The sequence below is a fragment of the Stenella coeruleoalba genome (assembly GCF_951394435.1).
Source record: "Stenella coeruleoalba genome assembly, chromosome: 3".
Taxonomy (NCBI): Eukaryota; Metazoa; Chordata; class Mammalia; order Artiodactyla; family Delphinidae; genus Stenella; species Stenella coeruleoalba.
Genome location: NC_137148.1, coordinates 93,425,139 through 93,441,084, shown reverse-complemented (window position 1 = coordinate 93,441,084; position 15,946 = coordinate 93,425,139). Strand labels below are relative to the sequence as shown.

General features: G+C 39.8%; 1 protein-coding gene across 1 annotated transcript in view; it reads right to left on the bottom strand.

Moving 5' to 3' along the window:
• Positions 1–288: 288 nt before the first annotated feature.
• KCNN2 (potassium calcium-activated channel subfamily N member 2) overlaps positions 289–15,946 on the bottom strand; it is a 183,189-nt gene continuing 167,531 nt past the window's right edge. Inside the window, exons 6-8 of the mRNA XM_079916639.1 lie at positions 10,119–10,246; positions 3,736–3,805; positions 289–827 (exon numbers count right to left, since the gene is read on the bottom strand). Of these exons, the coding sequence (XP_079772765.1) occupies positions 540–827; positions 3,736–3,805; positions 10,119–10,246 (486 nt within the window). The 3' untranslated portion in view covers positions 289–539. The remainder of the gene's footprint in view (positions 828–3,735; positions 3,806–10,118; positions 10,247–15,946) is intronic.

Sequence of the window (15,946 nt, the reverse complement as noted above, 5' to 3'; positions counted from 1 at the left end):
AAAAAGAATAGTAAGCCGGCTGGGTCAAATGGTTTTGACTATAATATTTCATAATGAGAGAAAAGTCTTAGTGACTAGGGTATGGAGTAATGGAAAAGTTTCTTCCAATTGGCAAAGTGGGAAATAAAAATGATCAACATGCATCGGGTGATAATCAGTCATTTCACCTTGAAAATAATGTGAAGAGTGAACCTTTAGACATCTCAAGTGACCAAACAAGTATGTGCAGAAATTAACTTTTTTTTTTATTATATATCATATAATGTAGTAGTAAAGTCTGAAGTGCATGAATAAAAAGTTAGTGAAATTACAGGAGGAACAATCTATATAGCAATAATAGGTGCATTCCCTGTGCATCTGAAAGAAAAAAAAAAAGAGTTTTCACTCATTTTGGCCTAAAACTTAGTGTTCAGGTTCCCAGGATTCTGACATCAGAACCCGGATAACGCTGATTAGAACCATAGGGGCTTTACAATAAAAGCTAAAATATTGACCATATGATGGCAAAAAGTCTTATTTTGTGGTTAACTGATTCTCTTCTAGCTACTCTCTGATGAAGTTGGTGGTGCTGTAGAGGAGGACCGCCGCCTCCTGGACGAGGACCGGGACCGCTCAGCATCGTAGGGGACATGCTTGTCGTAGTTCTCCATCTGAGCCTCAAGGAAATCTCTCTGCTGCTGCCTCATGGTCTGGCTTATGAGCCCAGGTAGGGCATGGATGCTACCAATCAAAGTCTCCAATTTGGTTTCCAGGGTAACGATCCTCTTCTCAAAGTCTTCACTCCTTTCGTTTAAGTCGGAAATCATGTCATACATGATGTTCTGGGTCTAGAAAACAGGATTGAGAGAATAGAGAGATGAAGAGCGAAGTTTTAATTCACTTGCCCTGGAAGCAAACTATCAACTCTCAGAGCTTGAGGGCTGGTCTCCTTTCGGTGACATGCAATGCAGCAGTGGGGTCAGCTAACTGAACACTTGACCTGGCAAAGCAAATTCAGTGTGTCCGTTCAATGCCAGGATTTAGGAAAGAAAAGATCTTAGGCCTTAATTTGATCCAGCTGCAGAAAATGGTGTGCAGGTACTGCTGGTGGTATGTCCAAGGATTTTAGGTGGTGTGCAGGTAGACAAACACGTTTTGATTTCATATTTATGTATATATTCTAATGGTTGTTAGAAAAGTTAGCATGTCAAATTCATTTTGCAACATGTAATACTAATTAGGGCAAGGCTGATTTTTAAAAACAAGCCGATTTAAAGAACAATACATAATAGTACAGATGGTATTAGGATGTAGCAGAAATTTTGAGCGTGGAATATGAATGAAGTTTAGGACAAACTGATTTGATCAAGTAATTTAGTAACTTAAAGCAATTAATATCTTTTTGCTCTCCTATGTTCCAAATTACAGGCTCTCCATTGGGTCAAATAGCATTTTTATAGATAACTGCTGAGAGAATAAAAGTTAGGGGAGACACTAAAGTTACCAATCCACCTTGTTGGCTATGGCTGAATCAGAACTAAGTGGTTTGAAATAGGAAAATGCTTTTGGTGCCCTAGAGAATTTTGCAATTGGTTGTCCTGATCAAAGGGTATTCATAACTCTGACGCCCAGTTATAGTTCCGGAAATAGCCAGGAGACAGGGAAAGAAGACCTCAGGGCTGATCAGCTCAGAGCCAGAGAGGGAAGGGGGTGCTCAAGAAGGGAAGGCTGGAGACATTAACCTTAGCCCAGTGCAGCCTTTCCCAAGCCTAGACCCCTTTGGCTAAGCCTGCCCTCCTGTCTTATTTCCCTCTATAATATGTGCTCTTATCCTGCTTAACAACCTCTTAATGGTGATAAATGATGATGAACTGATTAAATAAGGGAGTTACTGTTCGGAACACAGGCACCTCCTTTGAGTTTGGCCAGGAAGACAGAGTGCATTAACTTTATTTTTACTGTTGATACATAGTCTTGAGACTATATGAGCAACATCCATTCATTCAGAAACCCTTATGGCATGGATAGTCCTGCAAACATAATAATAAGCACGGCGCTAAAGAAATAATTGAGGGGCTTCCCTGGTGGCGCAGTGGTTAAAGAATCTGCCTGCCAATGCAGGGGACACAGGTTCTAGCCCTGGTCTGGGAAGTTCCCACATGCCGTGGAGCAGCTAGGCCCATGAGCCTGCACAACTACTAAGCCTGCACTCTAGAGCCCGTGAGCCACAACTACTGAGCCCGCGTGCCTAGAGCCCATGCTCTGCAACAAGAGAAGCCACCACAATGAGAAGCCCACGTACCACAACGAAGAGTAGCCCCCACTAGCCGCAACTAGAGGAAAAAAATCCCACGCGCAGCAACGAAGACCCAACACAGTCAAAATGAAAAATAATTAAAAGATACAGCATCTTGCCTCATAGATATATAATTTTACTTCAAGAGACTATCTACTATATATAATAGTATATATAATATGTATTTATATATGCTATATTACATATAGTGAAATGATATATAATATATATATTATTTTCAAGGGGTCTCTTATTTTTTCATAAAAATACCCAATTTCTTTTATCATTTGATCTAGGAGTGGTGGAAGAACCTGCCCCATCTTTGTCCATGATGTGTCCCAGTGAGAACAATGTGTGTAAATACTGAGCACATCTTCAGGCCTCGTATGTGTGTGCTGCCCAGCCTAAATGAATGATATATGATCTCCCAGGGGTAAGTCATTAAATACTTCACTTATCATCTTCTATGTATAAGATATCAAATATTCATCTTCAACATATTTATACAGTATGTATTATTGATATACATTAAAAAATGAATATAATTAAGTGTGTTATTTCATGGGACTAGGACAAATGGATGTAATTTTTGGAGAATATACTGGAGGCTTTATAAAGGACATAGCAGTTATAGCAAACAAACAGCAGAACACAGGTCCAACAGAGAGTTGCCTCTTTCAAAGGATTCATGTTAACAGGCTCAACACTTACACATAAATCTATTCTAATGCCTCCTATAGAATTTAGAACATTGAAAGGTAATGTTGTCATTATTGACAAATATTCACATTTTGAAAGTGGACTTCACTTGAGAGGAACAACCAAAAATAAACCAGATAAAGCGTATAACTGATAGAAGAATTGGGGATTATTAATGTCCTTTTAAAAAGTGGTATGAAGACCTTGAATAGTCAAAACTATCTTGAGAAAGAAGAAAGGTGCTGGAGGAATCAGGCTCCCTGACTTCAGACTATAGTACAAAACTACAGTCATCAAGACAGTATGGTACTGGTACAAAAACAGACAGGTAGATCAATGGAACAGGATAGAAAGCCTGTTGCTTAAAATATATAAAAAATAATTTTATTGATGAGTCCTATTTAGCCCTGAACCTCATAGTAAAGCCTAGAATGTGGTTCTGCTCTCATAGAGATGAGACTAAACTACATATAAGCATTCCCAAAGTACTATCTCATAGTCCACTTACGTTTCTTACTGAACTTCCAAATCACTGCAAGTAGGAAAGCTTTTAGAATGGGGTTGAACAATGTAGGTAGGGAAAGTGAATATTAAGTAAGAGTTTCAGAAGAATTCTTATAAGTTGGGCCATCATGTCAGCATAGTTTGTTGGTTTGATTTGTTAAATAAGTTTGCGGTGGCCTCCTCCCGAAGCATTATTGATTTCTATGCAGTGGTTAGTTCCAATAGATGCAATCATGAGGGCTGAGACCCCAGCTTACCTTTGCCAGGTCCACCAAGGTATTTGCTTGATCATTCAGTTTCCTCTGCTCCATTTTTACACTTCTTAATCTAAAAGACAGAATCTGAAGTCAGAAAGGTTCCTTTTCTTCCCTACGACTATCGTAAGCCTTCCAAAGAGCATGCACAAAATTGACAAGAGCAAATAACTGCATGGATAATGCCTTGAATATTTGGCATAAAGTCCAAACTGGTTATGTATCTGGTACAATGAGAAGCATGCTTCCCCAACACCGCAAAAAGGAAGGGAGAGAGAAAGAGATGAGGTGTCCTTAGGACAACTATTTACTAGGTAGTTAAAGTTCAACTGAGAAAGGCTCATAAGGCTTTAACCATATGAGAAAAACCAAAACATTCCTTAAAGACCCAGTATCGTGACAAATAGACATAGGAAGAAAAATGCAAAGCAACTGGAATTTTATCAATGTTGGAAGCAGTAAGCACCTTCCTATGCCTATGTGACTAGATACAGGTGTTAGCCCTATTTAGTCTGAAATGGATTGGGTTAGGTATTTGAACCTGATGAAACACAGTGATAAGTGAGATTCTCATTAGCAAAAATAAAACTTTTATTCAACCAGCAGCAAGATAACTCAAAACACATAATTCTCTTATTCGTCATTGTACTTCACTTGACTTTTATCTTAAACTGCCATTGAATTTGAAGGGAAGCCAGACCATTTCCTTGGGAGAATTTCCTTTAATTTTTATTCTAGATAAAGGCACAGGACAATTAAAGTGTCTGACAGGTGGGATCTCTTCTACTGGTAAAGTTACCTTTAGAAACTTTTAAATATCAATGTGTGTATCTGATTGACAGTCAAAAAGCTGGTTTTCTTAAAGACAAATTCTGAATGAGTACCTACTATTCCTTAACTTATTCACAGTAATATTTCAACAAACATTTACTCAGTGCTTGTTATGTAGCAAGAAATTAAGATTTTCCAACCAGAGAAAAGTAGTTGATTGTCCTTTAAGCCAACAATTCAAAGCCATGCTCCAAAAGAGAAGCAGGTCTCTCTGAGCTGCTTTGTGAAAAACCCACGCTAACCTTATCACTTTGATGACGAGTCCTTTGCAAAGTATAGTGTTAATGTTGGAGAGAGTACGCTTGAGTATGTCCCAATTTAAATGAAAGGTAATTGGTTAAAGGGATAAAAAAAAATTCACAGGGCAAGATTTTACTGCCAGGGAGATTTTTGTAACACATGTTCACGATGCTCAGTGATCCTGTTCTGAAATGTGGATATCCAATATGTCACCAAATCTGCTCCACAGTGAAGAGACAGTGCCTTCTGCCAGTAAGAGTTGAACTGACACCTGCTTACAACATGATCTTTAACAGTCTAAAACAGCTTAAGGTTAGAACTTGTGATTGTGACTATGTGTTTCTTTATTAGAAGACTTGGAACTAATTTAACTGGCTCCTTTTTATGTTATTATAGTGATGGAAAATGTTTCAGTCTAAAAGAAATTTACAAACATATATTTAAATCTAATATGTTGTTGAGAAATGTTTCTCTAAGTACTTACAAGGGTTACAATTCTTGATGTGTGCCTTTTAAAAACAAGTCAAACAAAAAAAAACCAAACACAACAAAAAAAACCAAGCAAAGCAACTTTAAACATGTGTGGGTCATTACAGAGAAATGTACTAGAAAGACTAAGTGTCAGACATGTATTCTGTCCGCCTTGGCCCTAACCTGACATTCAGTTTCTTCACGTATGAAAAGAAGAGGGTTAGATTAGGACTTTGTTTTTGAAGTGCTGGATTTATACCAACAGAGGTGTTCTAGATGACTAAATGATACTCAAACAAGACATTAACCAATACTAGAACAGATGGAGAGAGAGTTATTCCCTTTAATTCTCTTCCAATTCTTGATTATTATAAGAAAAATGTCTCAGGCTAGTCCTATCCTGTTTTTATCTCCTAACAAACACCTGCTCTTCCCCTGTTTTTAAAAAAAGAGGGAGGAGAATCTCAGCTCAGAGCTTTCTGCAGGCAACAGCTTGTGGCTAGAATTCTATACCAGTGTTTCAATTGTCGACTGATGTTCCCTTTACCTCACTCTCCTTGCTGGGAGTGATATATTTTTAAATCCACTTATGATAGGGATTTATCATAAGCTTTCTTTTCAAATTTAGGTAATTCATAGCAGAGCTGGCACATGAAGTTCGGGGACACCGGAGCAGAAGCCTCCAGCAACTCGTGAGGGCAGCACGGTCCTGAGCCCTACTAGCCTGGCTGAACTGCCTGAAAGGTAGGAGAACTGGTACAGAAAGCCTACGTAAGCTGCAGCTGCCAGAATAAAAGGTAACATGCAGTTGTGTTTTTCACTTCTTCCCCCCACCCGCCCTCACCCCCAAAAAAGAAGAATAAGAAACATATGTTGATTTCTTCCTTGTGAACTTCACTTATCACAGGAAAATATCATGATTTTGGAACACATTTCCATAGCAGCAATCAGACTACTAAAATTCACAAATAAAGGATCCGCTTGGGTGCATGCAGCCAGTAGAAAATTCTGCGAATGTTGAGAGGAGCGGCTCACACAACTTACTTCCGAGCTCTATTTTCATTTTGTTGAAATAAAAAGACAAAACAAAAGAAAAGAAACTGTAAAATATTCTGGAACAAAATAACACAGAGTGGTGTTCATTCATGCACAGGGGGCTCGATTCATTAGCTGGAAGGTCCTGTTAAGATTCTGCAGGATTTTGGCATATCGATCAGAAAGAAATGCTATTCCATTATGTTATCATCCTTCTGCATCGCTACTCTACTTCCCCACCTGAAAGCACATAGCTTCCTCCAGAACTAGAGTTCGGAAGGAAGAAGTTGTGTAAAGTCATCTTGGCCTCTTTGAAACATGGTGTTCAAGTAAACAATAGGAGACATTTTTGCCTAGTATCAAAAGATAATATTCTAAACAATAGGATTATAATTTTTGGAGGGGGGTACGTCTTTTCCAAGTTGGTCTTTTGAGAAGCCGGGGCTATTGAAGAGCCTGGTCTTCTGACAGGGGGTTAACCTAACACTCTCTGTTATAGACATCACATTTATTGGATTTCTTGGCTGTGAGACAAGTTCATGTTAATTGATGGGTCTCTAGCTGAGACCGAAGAATGAGAAACTGTAAAGTTGATACCAGAAAAAGTGGTAAAAGTTACAGAAACAGAATGCTTCATGGCACTAAGTGACGATCCCCAAAGACAGCTACGTTACTGAAGAGAGGACACAGGCCTGCAGAGTTAGGCATCCAACAGAGACTAGCAAGGTCATGTGTCCGGGAGAGAGGCTGGGAAAAGAGAAGGAGAGTTGAGATAGAGGAGGCTGGTAGAAGGGGGAGAGAGCTGCTGCAAAAGCTCTCTGGACAAATCAGAGGAGAGCAGAGGCCAGGAGAGCTCTAGCAAGTCAACTGGTACATTTTCCCTCAAGTGGCAAGGTCCGATTTCACCTGGTGCTGCCTGACAAGGCTGGGGCAGTAAAGGCAGTAAAGGCCTTGCCCTTAGGAATCGAGCCCTGTGTGCTTTCATGTATGGCTTCACTCATTAAGTTCAGTGAAAGATAATTATGCATAATTAGCATAACCTATCCACACCCAGCCCATCTACTTTTCACAAAGTATAAGTACCCTCCCACCTCAAGGAAACCCAACAGCCCCAAGACTAATTTATAAAACAATTCAGAACATTTTTGCGTTGCTTAAAGCTCATCTACTTTAGGAGTACACAAGGCTACAGAAGAAACAATGAGAAATGTCTGAAAGAAGCAGAAGAATCACATGTGGTTTCCTCTGTTACTCTACCAAAAACAGCATGCTGAACAACCCATGTAACCTACACCACGAAACCCTTCAGATCATGTCAGTGCAGCTTGTAGCAATATGCCAATGGCCTAGGGACAGTTTTTACACTGAGTTTCACCAAAGATTTTTTGCCTAATTTTTTTTTTTTTTTTTTTTCGGTATGCGGGCCTCTCACGGTTGTGGCCTCTCCCGGTTGTGGAGCACAGGCTCCGGACGCCCAGGCTCAGTGGCCATGGCTCACGGGCCCAGCCGCTCTGCGGCATGTGGGATCTTCCCGGAGCGGGGCACGGACCCGTGTCCCCTGTGTCGGCAGGCAGACTCTCAACCACTGCGCCACCAGGGAAGCCCCTGCCTAACATTTTATTATAAGAATGTTCAAACCTAAAGCAAAGTTGAAAAAGTTTTATAATGACCACCCATAAATTGTCCCCCAGGGTTTTGAGTGTGAATGTATTCCACACTTAAGAGTTCTATGACAATTTATATAAATATAGAAATACCCACTATTTACACATGGCTACAGAATTATATGACAAAAATTGTCAAAGCGTTTGCTTTTTTTTTTTTGGTTATAAGGAAATTTATCAATGGCATCAAAGGCAAGTCACGTTTCATTACATATTGAACAGGTAAGTTACACTAACAGGAAGGGACACAAATACAATCCTGGAGGAAATGGGATATGTGGATGCTCAACCCAAAGACTGACCCACTTGCCTACTTCCACGTCATCTCACAACCTTTCCATCCTGGGACACCACATTTTCTCATACCCGCAAAGGTAAGTTTTCTTTTTTAATAGATCTGAACAATATAGGTTAGTATCGAAACATACAAGGAATGATTTCTCATTCCTTGTACCTCTTGTACCTCTCAAGAGGTACACATTCTCATGTGTACCTCTTGTATGAATGTTGCGGTTATTGTGTTGTACGGTTTGGGGGCTGTAGGAATGATCACTCTACCAGGAAATTTTACCAGGTGACCCTTGAGGGAGAGGTAAAGGCTCAGCATCTCTCAGGGGACCCACTCTCTTAGGTCTAAGCTTCAAGGAGTCAAGATGTGGAGGCAAGTGGTCCTAGGTGGTGGCACCTGGTTATAAAGGTAGCTGTGAGCTCCAGGGAGCGAATTCCTGCTTGGGAGCCAGATCGAACACAATGTTGCTCTCTGTGTTTTTCACTTTTACTCTCTCCCAGACTTTGAAAGAGTACTCGCTTAAAATTCTTTTCCTTATATGGGGAAAATGCATAGTTGTGTGTCCAGTCAAGTCACAGAGCTAAAGGAGAAATAATGTCACTTTGGTGTTGGTGGCAGCAAGGGAAAGAACATGTGTGAATTGCTAAGAGTAGCAATGAGGACCAGCTTACTCTACCATATATGCGGAGTCTCCTATTTTAGAGCTCAGGGTGCTTGGATTTTATTTTCATTAAGAAAGGTAGCAACTTCTATACAAGTACATGTATGTCTATAATTATAGACATATTCCACATTTTCAGTGATACCTATTTAAGAAGGAGAGTGGATGGCAGATGAAGAGGTGAAAGATGAATGCTTGGTGATTTTCAACGGAATGTGAGTGTAATATACATATGAATTCCCTAAATATGTAAAATTAACACTTCAGCCTCAGAACTTCCTGTCTGCTGTACTAATTAGCTCTAAGAAAACACATCTCCCTTTATAATCAGGATACCTAGTATTTACCTACCTTTCCGTGATTACCCTGGTAGGTTGCATGAGAAAAGCCACTTTTCTGACCCACAAAATGTGATGCGTCTGCCCTGCCCCATACAGAAATGGCATTAAGAGCAAGGCTGCATGGCATCATAACTGACACCCGCATAATGTACTTACGGTAAGGATGCTGCCAGCCTGGGGGAGAAAGACCTGGTGCTTTCAAATTATCATTGAAACTTGCTAGATAGAGATTTGTATTTTATAAGTCTATGACGGTAGGTGTAACAGCAACAATAAAATGGCACGAAGGACTTAAACAAATTGAATAACAGTGGCCTCGATAAAGTCAGAATAATGACTGCAAGGCCTATAGGAACTCTAAACTCTATAATGAACACATAGCATCTAGAAAATCCCTCAAGTTCTGAGTGAAAACTAATTTAAAAATTCGAGTATTAAGTCAATTGTACGTACTACCTTCATATAAAGATGCTTGGCAGTATGTTAATTTCTTTAAAGAGTCTGTAGTAGATACAAACTAAACATCTTAGAGCAAACTATATGAATAAGTAAATCAAGAAATACAATTTTAACTAAAATTATTGCTTCTATCTAAAAAAAGAAACTGAATAGACCCTTTAATTAATATATTATGTGGCTATTCTCCCAATAATAAATGATTTTTAACCATCAAATGAACTGACAAATGAAATCCTGAGAAAAATTATGGAATTATTAAAATGCCAAATAACGTCTTCTGGGAACAAACATGGTAATGTTCTCTTTTTCCCTCCCGCGTGAAAGAAGAATAAGCAGGGGCAAGAATGAAAACCCAGAGATACAAATGCAGAATGAAAGAGGAGAATGGTACTTACTGATGAATAGCTTGCAAGAATTTCCGTTGATGTTTTCTGACTTTTGCATGATCTATCTTTTTTACTAGCTTTGTATTTTTGTAAATTAGCCATGTTTCCCTGAGTACATTGGCAGCTGCGTTTTTCACCTGTTAGGAAAAGAAACAAACACAGCAGTTGATAAATTCCAGAGCAGAATCCTTTGCAACTTGGCTGGCTGTCATGCTCTTCATCCCAATGATCATGGTAAGCTCTAGCTCTGTTTAGTAACTGTATCTCAAAAAATTTTTTCTTGACTCTGTGCCTGTCTAAAAGTACCTGTATCTGTCTGGGAATGCTTACCTTGAAGTATGAGGGGCTAATGATCTCTTTCACGGCTAACTTCTACTCTAACTCTACCCCATGAGGAACCTTTCAACTACCTTTTCTTTTTTTTTTTTAAATCAAGAGGTGCTGCTTTCTTCACCTTGTATCGCAGTTGCTCTCTCCATGTTCTTCGTTTTCCTGGAGAAAGGCAAAATGTCAGAAGGCCAAGGTTAACCCTGTCCTTTGCAAGCTTGCTCGGCATTTCTGGCTGTGCACTACAGGAAGGGCATGTTTCCCCTGCTGAATGTACAAGAAGACCCAGTCATCCAGCCTCCCAGGGTGACTTAGCAAATTGCTTGTTAGCGTACTTTAATCAACTGACAGAGAGTCTGTGTTGTCACGATTTTGTTGGTAATTTAAGTACACTGCCTTTCACATGGACAGGACAAACCTAAAGGATAAAGTCATGAAAGTAACACTGCCAAGACTTACTGCAGCTGATGGAAGGTGTGAATACTTCCTAGTGAGACTTCAATCACTTGCTTTCTTGACACTTTCAAGTCTTCAAAGATTCCTGCCAGTTGGTAAGTCCTCTTCCTTGCTCACAAGACAAGAACTGATGACCCAGAGCTTTCACTTGTGCTTGTTGTTAGCTACTTATTCTGGGAGGTTGAGTCATTTAATTCTTTTGAGTGATCGATAAAGGGTGTCTCACAAGGGGAGCTGCAGGCTAGAGGGGGGCTGGGTGGAGGAAGACAACTTTTTAAAGACAGGCAGTGTGGTGGGGTAAGACAGAACAGTGAACTGGGCTGCAGAAATGGGTTCTAAGTTCTTGACTGTGGACCAACCAAGTCAGGTCAAGGAGACAAGCTAACCCGGCAGGATTTTAGTTTGCCCTAACATGAGAAGGTTAGAGAGAATTATTGTTAAATTCCTTTTCAGCACTTAGATTTACAATAAGGAAGAGTATTATAATTTACCAAAACTATGGCCCAAGTATGTATGTGTATTTTTTCACTTTAGCAGAGAAAACATCAGGTTGGGTGGCTGAGGGTGAACCCTTTTTCATGGCGCTGAGTTTTCTTTTTGAGTGAAATTGTATGGCTAGAACCCACTTTAAGAACATGGCTGGTTTCTGAAGACTGCTTTTAGTTGTGACTTCCTCTGTATATTCATTAGACTCTGCATGGAGAACATTCTCCAACCAAGAGAAAGACGAAACACGGGGTGTTGAGCACCAGCGGTGTGTGTAAGTGACTTGTCCGCAGTGAAGTTAAAAGGTGTTCCAGTGAACTCTTGCTCTTCGTTCTTATGGAATCATTCCTCTTCCTCACAAGGTAAGAGTCACCATTCAGAAGCCTCTTCCATCTGACACTGGTCTCCTTTGCAAAGGTAAGGAACTGGATGTAGTGTAATTTGCTGAGGTTGGAGGACCTTGCTTTTATTTTTAATTAAAACATTTTTATTTTATATCGGGGTATAGTTAGTTGATTAATAATGATGTGTTAGTTATGGGCGTACAGCAAAGTGATTCCGTTATAACCATTCAAGTATCCATTCTTTTTCAAATTTTTTTCCCTTTTACGTTATTACAGAATATTGAGCCGACTTCCCTGTGCTATGCAGTAGGTGCTTGGCGGTTATCTATTTTATAGGCAGTAGTGTGTACATGTCAGTCCCAAACTCCCAATCTATCCCTCACCCCCACCCTTTCCCCCTGGTAACCATAAATTCGTTCTCTAAGTTACTGTTTCTGTTTTGTAAGTGTTTCTGTTTTGTAAATAAGTTCATTTGTATCATTTGTCTTTTAGATTCTGCATATAAGCGACATCATATGATGATATTTGTTTTTCTCTCTCTGACTACTTCACTTAGTATGATAATCTGCAGGTCCACCCATGTTGCTGCAAATGGCATTATTTCATTTTTTAATTTATGGCTGAGTAATATTCCATTGTTTATCTGTACCACATCTTCTTTAGCCGTTCCTCTGTTGATGGACATTTAGGTTGCTTCCTTGTCTTGGCTACTGTAAACAGTGCTGCAATGAACATTGGGGTGCATGTATCATTTTGAATTATGGTTTTCTCTGGGTATGTGCCCAGTAGTGGGATTGCTGGGTCATATGGTAGCTCTAGTCTTAGTTTTTTTAAGGAAACTCCATACTACTCTCCACTGTTTTACCAATTTATATTGCCGCCAACAGTGTAGGAGGGTTCCCGTTTCTCCACACCCTCTCCAGCATTTGTTGTTTGTAGACTTTTTGATGACGGCCGTTCTGACCCGTGTGAGGTGCTACCTCACTGTAGTTTTGATTTGCATTTCTGTAAATAATTAGTGATGTTGAGCATCTTTTCATGTGCCTCCTGGCCATCTGTATATCTTCTTTGGAGAAATTTCTATCTAGGTCTTCTGTCCACTTTTGGATTGGGCTGTTTGGTTTATTTTTGATATTGAGGCACATGAGCTGTTTATAAATTTTGGAGATTAATCCCTTGTCAGTTACATCGTCTGCAAGTATTTTCTCCTATTTTATGGGTTGTCTTTTCGTTTTGTTTATGGTTTCCTTTGCTGTGAAAAAGATTTCGAGTTTAATTAGGTCCCATTTGTTTATTTATTTCCATAACTCCAGGAGGCAGATCAAAAAAGATTTTGCTGCAATTTATGTCAAAGAATGTTCTTCCTATGTTTTCCTCTAAGAGTTTTACAGTGTCTGCGCTTACATTTAGGTCTTTAATCCATTTTGAGCTTATTTTTGGTGCATAACTTAATTGACCATAGGTGTGTGCGTTTATTTCTGGGTTTTCTATCCTGTTCCATTGATGTATATTTCTGTTTTGGGGCCGGTACCATACTGTCTTGATGACTGTAGCTTTGTAGGAGGACGTTGCTTTTAAAGAGAGAGGAGTGGGAAGTGACTAGCCAGCACTGCCTGGGGTTGGGACAGGCCTTCCCTGCCACCAAGGAGAAGGGCTGGCTACTGGAGGTCTCAGCTCTCTGAGCAGATATACTGCCTGGAGGACTGGTAAGGGCCCTGGTATATCCTCCCTCCCTGGTTTTATCCGCTCAAGACACAGAGTAAGAACCTAGAACACAGACCAGCGAGGCACCGAGAAAACTGGGTAAGAAGTGATGAGACAAGAACACAGCAGTTCAACACAGCAATTAATTTTGGTTTGGATTCTCATCTAAAGTCTATAAAATTTTCAAAGGTGATCCAATGCTTGTCCTTAATGTATTTTAAATGATTCTTTTTCTTTGGGACGGTGGGGGAATGACTGGAAGGGCGTAGGGAACCTCAGTTTCAGAGTGTACTGCAGTGGGCGATAACCCCTGGACCTTATATTGTAGGATTCGTATTCACTAAACATGCAATGTAGATGACAGGCTGAAAAATAATTGACTCCTCATCTGAAAATGAAATCCCTACAGCTGCTTTTAAGAACTGTGAAATATATCCATTTATGGCAAAACATCCCCTTTCTAACGAAAACTCCCTTTCAAATACAGGAATAAATCTCTCAAAGCATCTTATTTAACTGCTACTTTTCAATACAGCAGAAACAAAACAATATATCCAAACATAGAAAAACTTATCCTCTACTGATAATAGTAGATTTTTTTCCCTCGGTTCCTCCCAGGGTTGAAAGGGAACAGAAGACAGTGTGGAAACACCTCAGTGTTTTACAGGTTTGAAGGACGGGAATTGTTACATGAAAATGCTAATCCAAACTTACAGGAAAAACAGGGGAGAGGAGAAGTAGGTCTGCACATTTGTGATAATTGAGATGAACATTTATTTGCAGTTAAGAACCCTGCTCTATAGTCATGTAACAATGTAACTCTGGAGCCCCTGCTCCACTTTCCAGGGCATTTACAAAGTTTTAGAGGTCACGTCATTGTTTCTCCCTAGCTCAGTGCTTTTGGCATAGCTGGTACTAAAAAGTGTCTATGGTGTTAAATTTGGCACCATAGTAATTTGTATCATAAAAACTTCTAATCATAACCATAGATGCATATTTATCAACCAAAGGACCCTCCTGATACGAAGGGTGTACAGGTTTAAAGAAGAGACCTAGGATCTAAAGGGGACAGAGCATTTCCATTTATTAATTCAACAAATTTATTGAGTCTCTATCACTTGCTAGATACCATGAGAGTTGGTACGAGGGATTCACAGATATCTCTCAATAATTAGTAGCTATATTATATGTTGCCAATTAATGGCCCAGTGCTACTCTGAAATATAACTTATTTCCTCTACTTCACAGAACAAGGAAAGTGAAAAGTGGGCCCTTTCTTAACAGGAACCTTCTCTTCCTCTCTCCATTTCCTGTACCCCCAAAGACACACACAGGGAAAAAGGAAAATAAGAACATTTGTTCTACCTCACTAATTGACATGTACACCCTGCTATATTTAAAATATTGATAGATAACCAACAAGGACCTACTATAGCACAGGGAACTCTGCTCAATAGTCTGTCATGACCTAAATGGGAAAAGAATTTGAAAAAGAATAGATACATGTATATGTATAACTGAATCACTTTGCTGTACACCTGAAACTAACACAACATTGCAATCAACTATACTTCAATATAAAATAAAAATTAAAAAAAAAATTAGGGGCTTCCCTGGTGGCGCAGTGGTTGAGAGTCTGCTTGCCGATGCAAGGGACACGGGTTTGTGCCCCGGTCCGGGAAGATCCCACATGCCGCGGAGCGGCTGGGCCCGTGAGCCATGGCCACTGAGCCTGCGCGTTTCGGAGCCTGTGCTCCACAAGGGGAGAGGCCCGCGTGCCGCAAAAAAAAAATTAGTGGTCAACTCAAATGCAAGTCTTTTATCAGAAAAATTTTGAAAGGCATAAAATAATCAGAAATATTTGAGAAAACAAAGGCCCTATAAGCCATTTATACTATTAAAAGGAGTAACAGTCACTAGATGCCTTCAACCCTCTTTCATAGGTATAAAGGACATGACATGTTATATTGCTGGCTCCTAGGTAAATATTAAAGCTATAGGTAGTAAGGTAAAATATATTTTTTATGTGAAACAATACTTTCTAAACCACAAAAGCTCTTAAAGCTGATTATGATACATACAATTAGAGTTATTTAGCAGGCTACTTTGTTTATAGATTTCCTTTGCTTTTTACTACTTTCTTTTTCTTCCTCTTGCTTCTCCCTTCAGAGGCTTTTCTGAGGCAGGAGAGTTTCTTGCCTCTCATTCTGATAATTACAGTAAAATGTTGCTCTATATGCTGTGGGTGATGCCTCCAGGATGCCTGGGGGACAAAGTCAAGGCCACTAAGCCTGTGCAGCTTAGTAGGACATCATGTGCTCTCACTGCCCCTGCAGCAGCGGGGCTGGATGTGCTCAGGGCACCAACCTTTCTTGCCAGCCCAGTTCTCCTTGAGACCAGGTACCTGTGGCGGGGTGAATGGAACAAGGCAAGGTCAAGGGTTCCATGCATTTATATTTTAACCCACTGGGATATGTAGCCAAGCAGGATATAAAAGTTACACAGTAAATCCGCTAGAAT